At 33.7% G+C, this 18,923-nt stretch overlaps 3 protein-coding genes across 6 annotated transcripts; 1 reads left to right on the top strand and 2 right to left on the bottom strand.

Moving 5' to 3' along the window:
• Positions 1-379: 379 nt before the first annotated feature.
• On the top strand, positions 380-4,538 carry LOC133189031 (protein glass-like). Its single transcript, XM_061324472.1, has 2 exons — positions 380-573; positions 3,461-4,538. Exons 1-2 carry the CDS (start codon positions 380-382, stop codon positions 4,536-4,538), a joined length of 1,272 nt encoding a protein of 423 aa, XP_061180456.1.
• Positions 4,539-6,574: 2,036 nt separating this feature from the next.
• On the bottom strand, positions 6,575-9,119 carry LOC133188570 (monocarboxylate transporter 9-like). Its single transcript, XM_061324051.1, has 5 exons — positions 9,062-9,119; positions 8,472-8,615; positions 8,205-8,351; positions 6,862-7,971; positions 6,575-6,742 (listed from the first exon to the last, which is right to left on the bottom strand). The coding sequence occupies exons 1-5, from the start codon at positions 9,117-9,119 to the stop codon at positions 6,597-6,599; spliced, it is 1,605 nt and encodes a 534-aa protein (XP_061180035.1). The 3' UTR covers positions 6,575-6,596.
• Positions 9,120-13,645: 4,526 nt separating this feature from the next.
• LOC133188569 (monocarboxylate transporter 8-like) lies at positions 13,646-18,286 on the bottom strand. 4 transcript variants are annotated; one of them, XM_061324046.1, is made up of 5 exons: positions 18,087-18,285; positions 17,009-17,152; positions 15,919-16,065; positions 14,510-15,619; positions 13,646-14,404 (listed from the first exon to the last, which is right to left on the bottom strand). In XM_061324046.1, the coding sequence occupies exons 1-5, from the start codon at positions 18,142-18,144 to the stop codon at positions 14,229-14,231; spliced, it is 1,635 nt and encodes a 544-aa protein (XP_061180030.1). In that variant the 5' UTR covers positions 18,145-18,285; the 3' UTR covers positions 13,646-14,228. The 4 variants fall into 4 exon arrangements, with proteins under 4 accessions (XP_061180030.1, XP_061180034.1, XP_061180032.1 ...); XM_061324050.1 differs by lacking the exon at positions 18,087-18,285 and adding an exon at positions 16,674-16,755 and having other exon boundaries at positions 17,009-17,056; XM_061324049.1 differs by having other exon boundaries at positions 14,308-14,404; positions 14,514-15,619.
• Between the last annotated feature and the right edge of the window lie 637 nt (positions 18,287-18,923).

The following is an 18,923-nucleotide window of genomic DNA, read 5'->3' as shown; positions in this document are numbered from 1 at the left end:
TTTTAAGTTTAGATACATGTACATAGATAATGGAAAACTGAGAGAAATAAACGAGTCAATTTTGGATTTCAACTTTTAAATTGAAATCATCTGCCAAAATGTACATGCAGACATAAATCTGTTCCAAATGAAACGGAATACATTTTACAGATGCACATATATGCAAGTTCATTTGCTACAGACTTTGTTAACATGCAAGACATTTTTTTAACAAACAAAATTTTTTAAAAAATTGATGTGAAAATGACAAATATTAGAGTTGTGCTAAAATGAACTTAAGTTAGCATGAATTTATCATGGTTAATTAACGATGGTAACTTATCTAACTTTTGTGAGCTAAAGTTTAATTAATATTTTTTTTTAATTCTTAAATTAGACAATGTATACAGAGATCGACAGCTACACTCCCGCTGGATCCTCCTACGATGAATTCTACTGTGGGACGGATGACAAACAGTCTGACCTTTCAAGGTCACCGCTTGGTGTTAATATCAACACATATCCCATGACAACCATCGAGTTTGAGCAAATGCCTAGTGTGTTCTCGTTTCCTCCATGTACACCCACAATAAAGTGAGTCTGAAAGCGAATTAAATCATATTTGAATTTCGAAAGTATGGACTGAAATTGATTGCAGGGCAAAACCTTATAAGTCTCTCAAAAACTACAAAATAGTTCAAAAGGAAATTATTTCCAGAGTGAATTTTATATTGATTAGGCAATCAAAACAGAATGAACACAGCGTAAAACAGTTAAACAGTCATTATACCTTACTATATAATGTGACTGTCTCTATTGATCTACCTACCTATTTTTCTTAAAAAATGGTAAAGGAAAAATACTCTTTCAAATAATTGCCTAGAATGAAGAAATCTAAACACTTCTTGCACGTTTATGTATAATATACCTTCGGTTTTTCCGCCCTTTTTAACAATGAGATTAAGTAAACTTAAAACAAGAAGAAAGAATTACGTATAAAATGTTAAATTTAAAAATATTATCTCAGAATTACTCAATTGTTTTTTTATCAAATATTTAATCCGTTTAAACATAATAACTTAAGAGAAACTCGACTTCAGAAACCCATGCTATGTTTGTCTTCCACATTGGAACAAGTGCCCCCTGACACCATACTCTCTCATTAGTATCTGAGGGATACTGTTTGTTCACCCAGAAGCTGGTCTTTAATCCTAACGATCAGGTGACAAGTACACTATGAACCTGTACAATACTGGCTTAAATTTCCCTCTGATCACACATAAACCCAGCCTTAAAGAAATATGTCAACACTAAGATGTCACTGAGAACAAAACAAAATAGACACTTGTGTCCAAAGAATCAACGTATAAAATTTACAAATTCAAGAGTGCAAGTACTTGATCATATAGCTTTTGAATTTTAAGTTTAGTGTATGGTAAACGTTCTATCAATATATACAAAATGACTATGAAGATAAACTACATTAATAGCTCACAGGGTGCATTAAAAGTGATTTTGTCTATACATGGGTATGTATCGTAGAAATTTTCTGATTAGAGATGTACTGTTTGAAACTTAAATAATTGTTTTTAAACTCATTGTAATGTATCAACCCTATTAACCGTGCAAATGATCATGCATACCAATATAAAGGAATTGAAGTTTAGATGCTCCTTACTTAATATTTACATCCACTGAATATTTTCTTATTTCATATGAAACCACTGTCGTTTATCAGTACTTTAACGCCGCTGAGCAAGTCACTTGTATACAAAAAATGTAGATTTCTTGAGCAGTGGCACTTCCATCAATGAAACTTATGATGTATATGTACATATCAAGAATACAATATTTAACATACTTAATCCTACTTTATGATTACTGATACAGATATTAATACTGCAGTGTAAACATTTAAATGTCTTTCTTTCTTTGTAAGTATGGGAATAAACGCTGTAACTATTGCTGGAAAAAAAAATGCGTAATCCGCTTACACGGGTTGTGTATTTTTTCTGCAACAACTGCAACATAAATTCCCATACTAACAACCAAAGAGAGCATTTTACTGTTTAAATCAATTTTCTTTATTTATACATTTATTATGAAAATATGAACATCAAAGAATTACATATTCCCCCGAATTTCCATAATTAAATTAATCATCATTGAAGACAAAGGCATCAAAGTTATAAAATTTTCATAATAAAACTAACTATAACAACTAATTTTTTTTTCTCCGGTTTCTTAACTTTGAAGCATATGATTATCAAATTGAACAGCTTCATTTTACTTGCCAAGAACTTTCGTACTAAATGGACATAAAATCCAAAATATTTCATAGAGCACGTCTGCATATTTTGTTTTAAACCAATTTTATGTTACCACTGGTAGGTTGATTTATTAATGAGTTATGTACAGCCAAAGTTAATGATTAGTAAATGGAAAAATAACTGAATTTTTATAAAGTTTCTTATAAAAGCATGATGCAAATGTTTCTTTTCCCATTTTAAAAAATGCAATTAAAATAAAATTATTGTTTTATTTGCTTGCATATGCATGACACTTAACTGAATTCTATGTTCCAAATATCTCAACGAATGTTGTCTTTAAATATGAGTGTTTTCCCATTTTGAAAAATGCAATTAAAATAAATTATTATTTTATTTTCTTGCATATGCATGACACTTAACTGAATTCTATGTTCCAAATACCTCAACGAATGTTGTCTTTAAATAAGACAAAGTCCCACACTAAACCAATAATCTATACTAGTAGTGTGCATCCCTAGATGTAACATTTATGCAATTTTGGTCTGATAGGGCTTGCAGTTACTTCGGAATGGACTTAGCTAAAAACTTTAAACTAGTAATTTGTACATTGGAGATAAATCTTTGAACATCATTTTAGAAATAAAGCTGAAATAAAATTAGTACATATATTTAAAATCTAAGATATAGAACAACCCATGCTTTGAAGTAATGAAAAAGTTAAACTCTGATCGACGCTAACAATTTCCAATAGTCGTATACAAAATCTAGCGACAATTCTTGATTTCAATTGGATTATTTGATTTCATAGAATTAGGAATATCACAAAAAAGATACAGTAAAATTGAATATAACATGCAATATGCATGTTTTACTGCTACTCCGAAACACAGATGTAATACAGTTAATATACTCAGTGTGCAGGTTTGAAAACTTATTTTTAAAAAAAATTAACGACACTAATTCTAACTGATAAATGATCTATGAAAATTGGATAATAAGGTAACGAAAATAATTTTTTTAAAAAGCACGTTTTGATAAAAAGTCTCATTTTAAAGATTATCATGAGTAATGAAGAAATAAGAACACAGTATCCTAATAGTATGATTTTATTAATGTTTAAATTCCTTAATTATAAATAATTGAGAAATGCAAAACTTTCAATTTAACTTTCTTGTTCAGACATGGGCAATTAATTATCTTTTGTATTATAGGGAATTTTCTGTTTTCAAAGAAAAGTCTCAAGATATAGCAGATGCTCTTTTGTCGCTAAAAAATGCAGTGGTCAGACCGGGATACAGCGGACAGATATCGCCAATATCTCCCACAATGCATCTGGGACATGGAAATGGAAACTGTCCAAGTCAGTCAACTGTGACGTATCATAATGGTCCATTTCATCATACAGGAGTTTACCCTCCGCAAAATTCTGGTCAATTTACCGTACAACAATATCCTGGAAATGATTCACAACAAAACAATATGTTTCCCTCCATGAGTGTGAACGTGAGTATGAGTATGAATGTGGGTGTTCCTCATAATATGGGCAATAACCAGTACTCGGTCCAGCAGTGGTCAAGTAATCCGGCCCCGCCCCGACCCACCACACCCCCGCCTCCTTACCAATACAACCAGTACGGTCTCCCGCCAGTGTCGCCTCAGTACAACACACCGTCTGCTAATCAGTATCCCAACCATTATTCTATCTCACATGAAATGAGACCATTCCCTTCACCGGAAACAAGGAATTTTATTTATAGACCAACAGACAATTATAAGGAGGCAGCGCGCCTATGTGCCGTTTCGCAATGGAAACGGGCTAAATTTCTTGGAAATCGTCATGGTAACATACAATGTGAATCCTCGAAAGTTAACTTGTGTCGAATATGTGGCAAGACTTATGCTCGACCAAGTACATTAAAGACCCATCTTAGGACACATTCTGGGGAAAAACCTTATAAATGTTCAACTTGTAGTAAATCATTTTCTCAAGCAGCAAATCTTACAGCTCACTCGCGGACACACAGTGGTGAAAAACCCTTTCACTGTCCTATGTGTGATCGAAGATTCTCACAGAGTTCTTCCGTCACAACGCACATGCGCACTCACAGTGGTGAACGTCCTTACAGATGCAGGTTATGCAAAAAGGCTTTCTCGGACAGTTCAACGTTAACGAAACATTTGAGAATTCATTCTGGTGAGAAACCTTATCAGTGCAAATTGTGTCTGTTGAGGTTTTCACAATCCGGAAACCTTAACCGGCACATGCGCGTTCACTCCAGCAACGTATAACACTAATGGTAATTTTTTTTTACTTTGTCTTTATTATGTATGTCGTAATTGTTGTTCATCGACCTTTCTGCAATGAATAAATTGATGTAAAGTAAATATGTATTTATCGTTAACGTACGTTTATTTATGGAAGAAGATTTGGATTAATTACTATATTTGTTCGAATTTGAGATTGATCATAGTAAACTGTTAATCTTCTCCAAAAAAGAATCACACAGCAAATCTTGTGCCATCATCTGAAGAAAAAGGTAAGGAATCCTGAGTTGCTTCTTTGTAACGTAATGTTTTATAATCTTTAAGTTTATTCTGTACATGTTTGTATCAATTTCAATAAAGATAATAACATTTTAATTTAATTCGTTCAAATCTTGGATTGATTCAGTCGTTTTTGGACCTTTTTATGCCCCTGTAATCGAAGATTCGGGGGCATATAGTTTTTGCCCTGTCCGTCCGTCTGTCTGTTTATCTGTCTGTCTGTCTGTTTGTCCGCAAAAACTTTAACATTGCCCATAACTTTTGATTGGTTGGAACTATGGTTTTCGTTTTTCAAATGTGTATTCTTTATGACAAGACCTTTCTTGGGTACCATAAAGTTTGACCTTTTGACCTTGGAGTTTGACCCACTTTTGCAATATTTTTTCAGACTTTAACCTTGGCCATAACTTTTGAACAGTTGGTGCTACGGCTTTCAAACTTCACAGATGTATTTCTTGTGACAAGACCTTTCTTCAGATACCAGCAACATTGACCCTTTGACCTTGACCTTGGAGTTTGACCTACTTTTGAAAAAACTTTAACCTTAGCCATAACTTTTGAACCGTTGAAGCAAGGGCTTTCCTATTTTACATGTGTATACCTTGTGACAAGACCTTTCTTTGGATACCAACAACTTTGACCCTTTGACCTTGACCTTGGAGTTTGACCTACTTTTGCAAAACTTTAACCTTGGCCATAACTTTTGAACGGTTGGTGGTAGCGCTTTCATACTTCACATATGTAATTCTTGTGACAAGACTTTGGATACAAACAACTTTGACCCTTTCACCTTGGAGTTTGTCCTACAGGCTACTTTTGAAAGACTTTTAACTTTGGTCATAACTTTTGAACGGTTGGTGCCAGGGCTTTCATATTTCACATGTGTATTTCTTGTTAGAAAGCCTTTCCTTAGGCACAATTAATTTGGACCATTTGAATTTGATGTAACTGAATTACTTTTGAAAAACTTTAAACTTTTCCATATCTACTCAATGGTTGTTGCTAGGGTTTTCATATTTCAAAGGTATATTCTTCGAGACAAGGCCTTACTTTGGGTACCAACATATTTGATTTGTATTTGAGAAAGTTTAGCCTTTGATATGAGTTGCCATACGGGGGCATCAGTGTTTCACAAACACATCTTGTTTTCTTAAGAAAAAATATTTAAGTCACACACACTCACACAAGAAATTCCAATTAAAAATAATTAAAGTTACTAATGATTTAAATGATTCCAATTTATTTATATTTGTATAGGACTTTATTTTTCTAATAAGTAGACACTAATGGGACCAATAAACAGTAATTTGTAATACAGTTGTACACTGTAAATCACTTATTTTCAAAATTTTGTGAATTAAGAAAATGAATGTTGGTTCGTTGGGATTTGATTTCGCGTTAGCGTTATTTTCATTACAAATTTTAACACTTCGTGGAGGATGAATTCTTGGGTCTCCGCAAACCACGAAAACAATGCAAATTGGACCCTCATGAAAATTAGTGATTTTACAATATATTTTACAATCTAGAAAGTGTACTTGCGTCTGACGAGCAGACTTTATGATTGGAACTGTGTGTCCGTTTGTGTTAGTTTTTATGAAAATGATTGAGGCAACTTTTCATAAACAAATAAAGATTGTAACAAAAATAATAATGTGCATAAGGGAATAACTAAGAGCTGGTTTGTAAAAGAACTGCAAACATGTTTTCCCCTTTATTTTATTTTTCATTCGAGGGCAAATTAACATGCAAGTTAATATGCTATCCTCAGCAAGGTTCTTTGAGGTAATTTTCAAGCTTTGATTATTCGCTTTCAATCACAATATCTGGGGCGGATTCTAGTTTTCGTAAACATGGAACAAAGAATAAAAGACATCCCGCCAAAATTGTAACAGATGACATCATTTGGAACGCAGGGATATAGGAACCAAACGAATCTCTCATTACACCTAAAGATAAATCAAATTGTGAAAGTATTAGTGAATCTAATTATGTATTAGTTAGTTAGAATAGTTTTAAATATAATTGATTTTTCTCAATATACATGTACTTAATTAGTATTTGTTACCTATAGTGGGTCCAAATCCACCGAGGAACATTCCCTGAAAGAACAGTAGAATTCCTACCACTCGGTGAAACTTCTCTAATCCCACAAAATCTACACAGACTGGTGCATACATAGAAAGCAGAGGCCCGCTAAACAACCCGTACAGTATACTAAAGACCGTAAACTGCCAGAAAGATGCAATCATAACAGAAGATAGTAAAACAGCACCAGTCCCGAAGAGAGATATTTGAACAATACGGTATCTCTCTATAACATTCATGTCCGCAAATATTCCGAGTAATATTCGAAAAACAAATTCAGAACCACTGACTAAAGCCGTGGTTATTGCTATTTCGTCTTTTGTGAGATTCTGATCCCGAGCTAATGGAGCTACAAATATGACACCAAGACATGCCCCTATTGAACCTGTGCAAAAGACTATGGTAAACAAAGCTACAAGCTTATTCTTTAACATCCTAATGTCCATTATTTTCAAAAAAGTATTCAAAAACGAGCATTTAACAACTGATTTGTTGCCTGAGTCTTTCGTTTTTGATGCTAATTGGAGGTCTGCTAAAGATGACGACATGATACTATGAATACTGCTAAACTGAGAAACAGTAGAGGTACTATGATGATGTTCCATTCGTCTTTTCAGAAAAGATGAACGTGAATTGGAAACTTCTCTTGTCGAATTATGTTCAACTGAATGTATCTGTTTGGGAACCAAAGGTCCATTATCTTTCATGCCAATGTAGCCTGAGCCATTTTGGACTTCTTTCATTAGAAGACTTCCATTTGAAGCCTTATCAGCAATGCCGTGTGGTTTCAGTAATTCGCGTTGCTCTTTTCGTTTCTTTTTCTGCTGTTCATACTGGTACAGCTTTGCGGTGAGTTCTGTTGGTCGGAACAAGGATGCAGCAACCACGATATTAAACAGTAAAGCTGCCTGAATGAGAAGAGCGCCCCTGACGGAATATTCCTCCATTAACTTCGTGAACACAATAGGCGTTAGCATACCTCCTAAGCTACCGGCTGCTAAAGCTAAGCCATTCGCAAACCCTCTTCTTTTATCAAAATACCTTCCTAAAATTATTAAACTTGGTGGGTTTGTGCAGGCTGCTCCGCTTGCTGAAGAGAAAAAATGTTCGTATTATGGGAAAACAGTTTATTTACATATGAAAACAAGACCAATCTTGAGGAAAAAAAATACCTTCACACATTTCTAAATGTGTAGACTTGCAATAAATAGTTCAGAACAGTTATTTACAAATGTACATGTATACTTAAAACAAAATGCACAATTTTATCTGGATTGAGACATTGATTTTTTTTTTCAAAAACATTTTAACTGCTTGTAGTACCTGCAATGACTCCTTGCGCCAGCATAACAACTTCAATATTTGGAGCTATACTGCTCAAAATATATCCGACAAAAAGAGCAAAACCGCCGTAGACTACCAATGCACGACAGCCAAACCGTTCAGTGCCAAATACCGTCACTGGTAAAACTGTAAAATCATCAAGATGAAAAAGAGCAAGATGTTAGAGACTGGGTCATAAGTGACAATTGTTTCTGAGCTAACTTCTTTTACCCTTAAAAGCTGTTTCAGTTAGGGGTTTTTTTTTACCTGCTATGCAAAACGTAATTGGAAACACCCCTGAGATCAACGAAACAACTGTAACAGAGGTGTTAAATTCGTCTAGGTACGCATTCATGTAAATGCCAAAACATCGGAAGGTACCCATTTCAAGGTAGCATGTTGTCATTGATGCTAGAAAAAATTATATTTACTTTTTATAGGTTCAAAAAATACACAATTACATGTATCTGATAGTCAGTAAAGTTTATCACTCTTAGTTCAGCAAGTAGAAAGCCGTTTTGGTTAATATATCGTGACCATTTCAATTATAGTTAAAAACATTCTGATGCATACTATAATGAGTAAAACTATTAATAAAAGTTATTATAGTGCAAGGAATGTTCAAGTTGGGAAAATTAAAGGGAACAAAACATTAGAGTATGTGTGTTGCTTGTAATGTGTTCAATTACCATGTAACAGCTTTGTAGTTTTAAGATATACCCCCTGGTTTATACATATATCTTGAATTCTAACTTGCCTTCCATGTTCTTTTAAAGAGCGTACATACTAGGTGTAAAAACAAGACTAAAACACAAAAAGAAAAGTACCAGTCTACGCACACAAGGATGTCTACTTACCGAGCAAAACGACCCAGGACCACCCCGCGTCCCTCTGAAAATCCTCCCCTGTGACCATTTTTATTGTGAGATTTTACATGCTACGAAGAAAAATGATAGATTTATGCGTCTTGGTGCAAAGATCAAATGCTGACCTCCTTACAAAAGATTGCGATAACCCAGCAGATTATGTAAATATTCCTATACAGAATGGAAACCGTCATATTCTAAAGTTGTTGAAAAGAGTACGTTAGTACATGTATTTTAATCAACATCGAATATATGCCCGGTTTGTTTACATACATGTATTTTATTTGTAACCTGCAATAGATATGCAAGGGCACACTCTGCACTATATATACAGCTATTTGATCTTTATTAAAATGGGCAAAGTTTTTTTTTTCTAGAATACAAGTACTATTAGCCTTTAACATGTGAAATCACTACATATCTATGCCAGTCTCTCTCTCTCTCTCTCTCTCTCTCTCTCTCTCTCTCTCTCTCGTAAGGTTGAATATGCTAATGACAACGATATTTATTTGTACTACGAATAGTTAAAGTTTCTTTTGAACGAAATCCTTCTAATTGAACTTAATATTTCACATACATGTATGATAAGTTTCAGCGACCTTTTATAAGCTTATATTGCGTTAGCTATATGTTGATTGTACTGCATTTATTCTAATGGATTTAACTTTAAAAACAAAATATTTTCAATTTTCAGTAATAAGGATCAAGAGTGGGAGTTTTGTAGTTGTCTATCAATGTTGTGAATATATTTTTATTAATTAATAGTTTTGTATATTAATTTTCAATCTAAAATTGAAAATAATAACATGACAAATTTTCAACTTCAAAATTAATAAATGAACAAAAGTATACGCCATTTAGAATTTGTACACTTTACTCTCTTTTTATTACAGTTTTAATATACAAAACTCTTTTTTACTGTTTAAGAATGTAATTTTGTTCACGTTTAATCTTCGTTGTTTTCGGAATATAAAGAAGAGACCGATAAAGTCATGTTCTCAAAAAATTATAAAACTTCAAGCTACATAATATGTTCGTCTATCATCACGAACCAGTGTTTTCCTAAAACCTTGATAATTAGAATTTTATGAAAATACCTGGTTTAATGTACTTTATACACCATAAGTAAAATGCACTTTGGTATACATGTATTTAATCTTTTGGTGAAATAAGCTAATTATAATAATGATAATGCTGATTTTTAAAATACATTCTTTAAATAAATTCCTGACAGTTTTCACTCAGAAGATTTTGCTATACTGGCCACATATTTCTAATTATTAAGATTAAATATAAATACTTTAAATGTTATAAAACATTTTAATATTCTATAACTCTCTTTCTCTCGTTACATACATGGCTTAATACAAGAGTATATACTTTCAATAGCAACATTTTAAAAATTATAAAAGAATTCAAACTAGGTTTTTTTTCCGATTGACAACTAGATTTTAGCATCTTTTTAGTCCCCTACCGGTGAAACCGGAGGGGACTATAGGATTCCACTGAGTCTGTCCGTCCGTCTGTCTGTCTGAATGTCTGTCCGTCTGTCCCTCTGTCTGTCTGACAGTCTGTCCCACTTGGTTTTCCGCACTTTTTTCCTACACGCTTGCAGATATTGAGCTGATTTTTGGTATGTGAGTGTATCTTGATGAGTTACAGATCAAGTTAGCATTTCGTTCGGCTTCATTGATTTTTGACGGAATTACGACCTTTTCAATTTTTAAGGGTTTTCCGCGATTTTTTTCTAAACGCTTGCAGATACTGTGCTGATTTTTGGTGTGTGACTTAACCTTGACTACTTATAGATCAAGTTTGCATTCGTTCCGCTTCAATGATTTTTAACGGAATTATGGCATTTTCATTTTTTTACGGGAACCAGATTACACTTGCCGGTAGGGGACTAGTATTGCTAATGCAATACTCTCAGAATGCTTGTTATTTATATCAAACTGATATGAACATCAAATTCTATAAATATGTAAAATTTTCAAAATTTGTGAACTATTTAATTTTATCATGAAACTTTGTAAAGTTTTTTTAAATTTAAAACTACGTATTACTATCTCCCTATTCAAAAAGGCAGACAGAGTGATGCCTAGGAAAACCAAAAGACCATGTAACTTAGGTAATTGTTATCAAATAAGAGACGAATATCATTTTATCTTAGAGGAAAAAAACTGTCTGTGCGTAAAAGAAACTTTTATTGAATAAGACATTTGTCCTACATTATCATTATCCTTTGTCCTACATTATCATGCTCCGTAATCTGTGCACTCGTGCATTGTGCTCTAAGAACTAAATACTAGTAACAAAAACACAACATACTGAATAAGAACTTTATAAACACCTTCTTAAGCATTTTCTTTTCCAATTATATCTTTCCTTGTGTATCATCAATATTGTATTAAATGAATGAAATGAACAAATTCTAATTTATTCAATGTTTGGAATAATACATGTACTAAATATATATACTATTTTTAAAATAATTTTTCATAGGAAATTGAATACTAGTCAATCAACATGTTATTTCAATTCTCAAAAGCTTCTTTTTTTTCTCAAAACCTTTTGTGTGATTATACTTTGTGAATGCTTTACCAAAAAAATGTATACAATAAATTTACATTAAATCTAAAATAATATTCAATCCAATATTCATATATTAAGATTTTTCTTAATTCCGATTTTAATTTGCGAAATTGATGCAGGCCTCTGAATTAGAAAATACAGTCTTGAAATTCCCAGTATTTTTTATGTTCAGAATAGAGAATAGGTGAAAATCTAAGCTTCTAACGTGAAACGTGTTATTGAAACAACATGATTTTTTTTATGCCCCCGGATCGAAAGATCCCGGGGGTATATTGTTTTTGTCCTGTCTGTCTGTTTGTCTGTATATCTGTTTGTCTGTTTATCTGTTTGTCTGTTTATCTGTTTGTCTGTCTGTCTGTTGTCAACTTTAACCTTGCCCATAACTTTTGATTGGTTGGATCTATGACTTTCATATTTCACATGTGTATTCCTTGTGACGAGACCTTTCTTTGGGTACCATCATATTTGACCTTTTGACCTTGACCTTGGAGTTTGACCCATTTTTGCAAAATTCTATGAGACTTTAACCTTGGCCATAACTTCTGAACAGTTAGTGCTTGGGGTTCCAAACTTCACATGTGTATTCTTTGTGACAAGGCCTTCCTTTGGATACCAACCACTTTGACCTTTTGACCTTGACCTACTTTTGAAAAACTTTAACCTTGGCCATAACTTTTGAACAGTTGGTGCTTGGGGTTTCAAACGTAATATGTGTGTTCCTTGTGACAAGATATTCCTCTGGATATCAACCACTTTGACCCTTTGACCTTGACCTAGGAGTTTGACCCACTTTTGAAAAACTTTAACCTTGGCCATAACTTTTGAACGGTTAGAGCTAGGGCTTTCATACTTCACATATGTAATCCTTGTGACATCACTTTCCTTTGGATACAAACCACTTTGACCCTTTGACCTTGACATAGGAGTTTGACCTACTTTTGAAAAACTTTAACCTTGGCCATAACTTTTGAATGGTTGGTGCTAGGGCTTTCATACTTTACATATGTAATCCTTGTGACTAGACCTAATCCTTTGGATACCAACAACTTTGACCTTGACGTTGATGTTTTACTTACTTTTTAAAAACTTTAACCTTCGCCATAACTTTTGAACAGTTGCAGCTAGGGCTTTCAAATTTAACATTTTTTTATTTTTTGGCCTGGATTTTGACTTGCATTTGAGAAACTTTAACCTTCGCCATAAGCTGCCATACGGGGGCATCAGTGTTTCACAAACACATCTTGTTTAACATATGATTATCTTACTTCTCATTTCTTAAGCATATTCAAATATTTGAAATCATTAACACTTATTATCATTTGACCTCAGAATCACAGACTTTTTACAATAAAAAATAAAAGAGTATTCCTTTTCAATAATAACTAATCATAGTTTTACAGGAATCTTAAGAGAATGTGAAAAATACTCTTTAATAGCTTAGGTATTATAAAAAAAAATCATAAAACGTCTGTTTAATCCACGTTACCATCTATAGAAAATGTACATATGTACAAGTATCACCCTTTTATAGGTTTTACTTATATCTTGTCTTCTAAAGCAGCTTGATGAAACTAAACATATGCATTTTTGAGACTTGAGACGGCGGCGCACTTGCTGTCTGTATCTCAGGGTTCTGACCATAAAGGACGACCCAAGGCTACTCTTGATTGCTTGTTTTTATTTTCACTCTAAAAAAATTAAATATAATATCATTTGCCACTCAGAGCAAAACGGCAATGAATCACTGACCGAGATCAAAGGATTTAAAACAAATGCCTAATTTTTAAAGCAGTCACATTATCAACGTATCTGTGTGTGCTTCAAGCAGTGGAGAAAGGTCAAGTATACCACAGCTGTTCCCAAATTTGTAATTTGGTGCGGTGAAAACATAGACATTTCGTATGCATGTACACATTTATGAAATGCATGCACTGCATGTGTAAAATTAACTTTGTATCATCAATATCGTAAAAAAAGTTTTGCTTAAAGTTTTAAGACAAATTTATTTTAAATGTTTTAATTTAATAATTACATACAGTCTGATTACACTGCTGCTTACATACACAGTGCAGTGTGATTGTAATTTCGCAAAACTAGGACAAACATGATATTTCAACAACAAGCTCATTGTATTTAAATACAAATAAAACTAATATCATTTTAGCAAGAACAAATTTTTTAAATAGGCTGCATCAACATATACAAACATAAGCACGTGAAAATGTTTACCAGTACGGTGTCTGACCCCCTTTCATATAAACGACAGGATGATCTGAGTGGCTCACGTGAATTTGTCGTGAATAGTGTCGGTCAAGATATGTTCAAATTTCACGACAAAATTATTTGTGCCAATTCATGGTCAAACACAGGTATCATTATCAGAGGAATTTTTTTCAGAGTAATAGCGTTGAATTTGTTTGAACTTGCTTTTATAATCCATTATTCAGAAAGAAATATAGAATTAACATGAAATAATGTACACGTATTTTGCAAGAACACAAATTGAAGTACTTAAAAGAAAAAGAAATCAACATATATCGTTTTTCGTGTTTTACAACACGGAATCCTATTCTTTAGTACTGTTTTCGAGTATCAGTTCATCTTTGTTAACCACAACATCTGGTAAGGTTTCTTGCTTGCGCAAACATGGAACAAAGAACAGAAGAAGCCCTCCAAAAATTGTGAGCGCTGCCATCATTTGGAATGCTGGGACATAGGAACCGAAAGAGTCTCTCATTATACCTGAAAAGAAAAATGAAATTTTGAAATTATAAGTAAATTCGAATCTCTTCATAAAAAATAATTCTTAAAGTATTTAAATTTAATATCTTGAAATTCTGCCTGTACCTACTGTGGGTCCAAACACCCCGAGAGAAATTCCTTGAAAGGACATCAAAATTCCTATCACTCGATGAAACTTCTCTAATCCTACAAAATCTATACAGACAGGTGCATACATGGAGATCAAGGGTCCGCTAAACAACCCGTACAGTATACTAAAGATCGTAAACTGCCAGAAAGACGTAATCAGAACAGAAGACAGTAAAACAGCACCGGTCCCAAAGAGAGAGATTTGAACAATACGGTATCTCTCAACTACATTCATATCCGCAAATATTCCGAGGAAAATCCGAAATACAAATTCAGATCCACTGACTAAAGCCGTGGTTATTGCTATTTCGTCCTTTGTGAGATTCTGATCCCGGGCTAATGGGGCAACAAATATGACCCCAAGACAGGTTCCTATAGAGCCCACACAGAAGACAACGGTAAACAAAGATACAAGCTTATTCTTTAACATCCTAACATCCATTATTTTCAAAAAAGTATTCATACACGAGCATTTTTCATCAGATTCGTATTCTGTTTGTGTTGTTGTTGATGCTAAATGGAGGTCTGCTATAGATGGCGACATGATACTATGGATACTGCTAAATTGAGACACAGTGGATGTACTATGATGATGTTCCATTGGTTTTCTCAGATACGATAAACGTGGAGTATGAATTTCTCTTACAGAAATATGTTCGACTGAATGTATATGATTTGGAACTAAAGGTCCGTTTTCCTCCTTGCCAATGTAGCCAATGCCATTTTGGACTTCTTTCACTAGTAGACTTCCATTTGAAGCCTTATCATCAATGTTGTGTGGTTTCAGTAATTCGCGTTGCTCTTTTCGTTCCTTTTTCTGCTGTTCACACTGGTACAGCTTGGCGGTGAGTTCTGTTGGTCGGAACAAGGATGCAGCAGCCACGATGTTAAACAGTAAAGCTGCCTGAATGAGAAGAGCGCCCCTGACGGAATATTCCTCCATTAACTTGGTGAACACAATTGGCGTGACCATCCCTCCTAGACTTCCGGCTGCTACTGCTAAGCCATTCGCAAATCCTCTTCTTTTATCATAATATCTTCCTAGGATGATTAAAGTTGGTGGATGTATAGAGGCCGATCCACTTGCTAGAAAATGTTTATAGAATCGGGTTTTATATACAGAAGGAAAAATAAAGATTAACATTATGTAGTCTCTTTTAATATTCACATTTAAAAATGTTAATCTATGTAGTATTTGTAATATTAGTAAACAAATGCATTTTGGGACAAAGAAAAGAGCTATTGAAATGGCCTTTATATAATGACTTCTTCAAACAAGCATATGTCTATAAAACTTGAATTGGGTGGTTCAATTTTTAAGCGGATATTGAGCTTTCAATTCGACAATTTTTTCAGAGACGTTGGACTACTAGTATTTTTATTACCTGCTAAAACCCCTTGAGCCAGCATCACGAGTTCAATACTAGGGGCAATACTGCTCAAGATATACCCGACAAAAAGGGCGCAGCCCCCGTAGATGACCATTGTCCGACAGCTGAACCGTTCTGTTCCAAAAACCGTCACCGGCAGAACTGTAAAATATGCATGATAAACCACAGGAGTCAGCGTATATCTATTAATTTTAACGATATTTTTCAATAAATGAACAATACGTAATACCTTAAAATGTATTATGTATTTTTTTTTTATTTATTTAAAGGGGAATATCGTAAAAATTGATAGGTATGTCGACTCCTGTGGATAAACAAAGAAAGATTGTGCAATACTTCTGTCGATAATCATTTTAATTTTCAATGAAAGCAAGGAGAAATATAAATCATTTAAGGATGTGATAAAAAGTTTTGTTTTCTTTTTCAAAAATCATGAAAATATAGCATCACATATTTGTAAATCACTGTTTGTATAGATAAAATGCAGGACTTAAGCAGAATTTTTCTTTCAAATTTTCTCAGTAATGCCCTATAAAGTGATTTTTAAAAAAGGCATATATTTACAGGAGTAATGGAAAATGGAAGAAATTTGAACATCATAGAAAATCTACAATTTCTTAATATTGTAGAGGATAATTATATATATATATATATATATATATATATATATATATATATATATATATATATATATATATATATATATATATATATATATATATATATATATAGTTCAAAAATATATATACCAATCCATCCAATTTTTGTTTGTAGCACGCGTCCTTAACACATCTATAGTACAGGAAGATATAAGGAATACCTAGAACTTACCTAGAAAAGTTTTTAAAGAGTAAAGAAATATTTATAGATAATGATCATAAAAAATGTATTTTAACAATTCCTGAGCGAAATAACACAAATTATGTAACTAACTCGCTTTAGTGATGTCTTTGAATTTAATTTACATTTGTTCCAGACAGAACCATAATTTTAAGATATTTTTTGTTTGTTTTTGTTTGTTTGTTTGTTTGTTGTTTTTTTTTTTTTTGCTTTGTTTTGTTTTGTTTTTTTTGGTTTGTTTTACCTGCTATGCAAAATGAAATTGAGAAGATTCCTGAGATTAATGACACAACTGTAACTGACGTGTTGAATTCCTCCAGATACGCGTTCATGTAAATACCAAAACATTTGTAGGTACCCATTTCCAGGAAACATGTGGTCATTGAGGCTGAAAGTATTGTATATCACACAGGTAAGTAAAATGCACAGGTAACTACAATATACAGTTATAGGTAAGTATATAAATCATTAATAAAGAGCAGGGTACTGGGGGGAACTACATGTCTCTCAGCATGTAGGCAGCTTTTCTTATGTAATCTTGATCTACCTCCGTACCAAGAAAAAAATATATATCTGATGCAGTAAATAAACTTTGATCTTCTTGATCTCGAATGTTTAACTTTTGTGATTCTATAGTTACATGCACATATATATAACAAATACATCAGAATCGATAAATATACAAAATGAGATCCTGCCACATTTAATTATAATCCCCCCTTTTCTTGGGGGGGGGGGGGCAAAAACATGATCTTGAATTCCAACTGCCAATATATTTGCATTAATTAAGATATATATCTCTTCACTGTCTTGTTGAGATTTGATGTAATGGAGGTCTGTGCCTTTTTGTGAAATTGTTATACTTCTAGACAGAAAGAATGGGTATTGACTTATTTCGGACGATGTCGTGGATATATTTTAGGTATTATTTCTTTTAAAGAGCATACAAATATAAAAAGTGCATGTACTTTGTACCAACCGCTCTTTAAACAAATTACATGCAAGTGCACGAAAAACAACGATATCGAAATGAATGTGTTAAACGTGTACAAATAGGAAACATTTTACTGCATGCTACTTTATAGTTAAAATTAATATTTTATATCTATACAGTATATGTATATTCACTCAATTTCTTAGAGCAAGATAGGCTTTCAACTTCGAAGTACATAATTCAGACAGTGCCAAAGATTTTATTTCGGGGGGAGGGAGCGGGAGGGCTGTACCATGCTGAATACTGCCCAAAGCAAAAGTACACTACGCGAATTTTCTACAACCCTATAGCCTCCCGTCCCCACCCTGGTTCTTAAAACTCTACTTACCCAACAAAACGACCCAGGACCAGCCTGTGTCCCTGGGGAAATCCTCCACGATCTCCATTCTCCTTGTCAAGTATCAATGTCACTAGGAAAAAAAACCTCGTTAGAATAATTCTTCTTGGTGCAAAGATTATTCCAGTCAATGACAAGGTCGACCAAGGCTAGCGATAACCTTTTACATCTAGTATACACTGTTACGTAGTATGAATACTGTCATATTCCGAGTTGTTACGAAGTGTGCGTGGGGTTTATACAAAAACAAAGACTTATACGGTTTGTTTGTTTATAAAATCTATTTTTATTCTAATGCACACGCGCAATTGGCACTACCGTCAGCTGTTCACGAGCGGGCAAAGTCTGATATCGATCGTGCAAGTATTATTTGTGTGTGACAATTGAAATCACAGTCCAGCAAGGAGCATTTAGATCATCTAATACCCGAACCATCAATAATCAAAAGGAATGGGCGACCAAATGAAATAATTAACGAACGGCTGGTTCCTCGGAGGGAATAAGGACACCACTTTGGATTTTCAGTTTCAAGGCCGTCGGGACGGGGGTGCGTAGGGTGCGATCACGCCCCCTTTAAAAACACACACAGACAACTTGAAAATAAAATTTTGAAACAAAATTAATTCATATGTGAACAAGAGGCCCATGGGCCACATCGCTCACCTGAGTAACTTTGGCCATGCTGTTTATTACCAGACTTCCCCCCTTGTAATACCTATTGTGGCCCCGCCCTACCCCCGGGGGTCATGATTTTAACAATTTAGAATCAACACTATCCCAGGATGCTTCCACATAAGTTTCAGTTTTTCTGGTCCAGTGGTTCTTGAG

The sequence above is a fragment of the Saccostrea echinata genome, unplaced genomic scaffold (genome assembly GCF_033153115.1).
Source record: "Saccostrea echinata isolate AGI-Se365-2 ecotype Australia unplaced genomic scaffold, CSIRO_AGI_Sech_v1 ptg000016l, whole genome shotgun sequence".
Classification (NCBI taxonomy): domain Eukaryota; kingdom Metazoa; phylum Mollusca; class Bivalvia; order Ostreida; family Ostreidae; genus Saccostrea; species Saccostrea echinata.
The sequence above is the reverse complement of the archived record's forward strand: the minus strand, read 5'-3'. Positions and strand labels throughout refer to the sequence as shown.

What these genes read in the sequence shown, in the direction of transcription:
- LOC133189031 (XM_061324472.1), top strand. Translation starts at nt 380, where the DNA reads ATGTATACAGAGATCGACAGCTACACTCCCGCTGGATCCTCCTACGAT. An exon ending in CCATGTACACCCACAATAAA is followed by an intron (nt 574 to 3,460) that starts GTGAGTCTGAAA and finishes TTTGTATTATAG; the next exon opens with GGAATTTTCTGTTTTCAAAG.
- LOC133188570 (XM_061324051.1), bottom strand. Translation starts at nt 9,119, where the DNA reads ATGGTCACAGGGGAGGATTTTCAGAGGGACGCGGGGTGGTCCTGGGTC. An exon ending in GTCCTGGGTCGTTTTGCTCG is followed by an intron (nt 8,616 to 9,061) that starts GTAAGTAGACAT and finishes AATTTTTTCTAG; the next exon opens with CATCAATGACAACATGCTAC. An exon ending in TGGATTTGGACCCACTATAG is followed by an intron (nt 6,743 to 6,861) that starts GTAACAAATACT and finishes ATTTATCTTTAG; the next exon opens with GTGTAATGAGAGATTCGTTT.
- LOC133188569 (XM_061324046.1), bottom strand. Translation starts at nt 18,144, where the DNA reads ATGGAGATCGTGGAGGATTTCCCCAGGGACACAGGCTGGTCCTGGGTC. An exon ending in GTCCTGGGTCGTTTTGTTGG is followed by an intron (nt 17,153 to 18,086) that starts GTAAGTAGAGTT and finishes CAATACTTTCAG; the next exon opens with CCTCAATGACCACATGTTTC. An exon ending in AATTTCATTTTGCATAGCAG is followed by an intron (nt 16,066 to 17,008) that starts GTAAAACAAACC and finishes CATATTTTACAG; the next exon opens with TTCTGCCGGTGACGGTTTTT.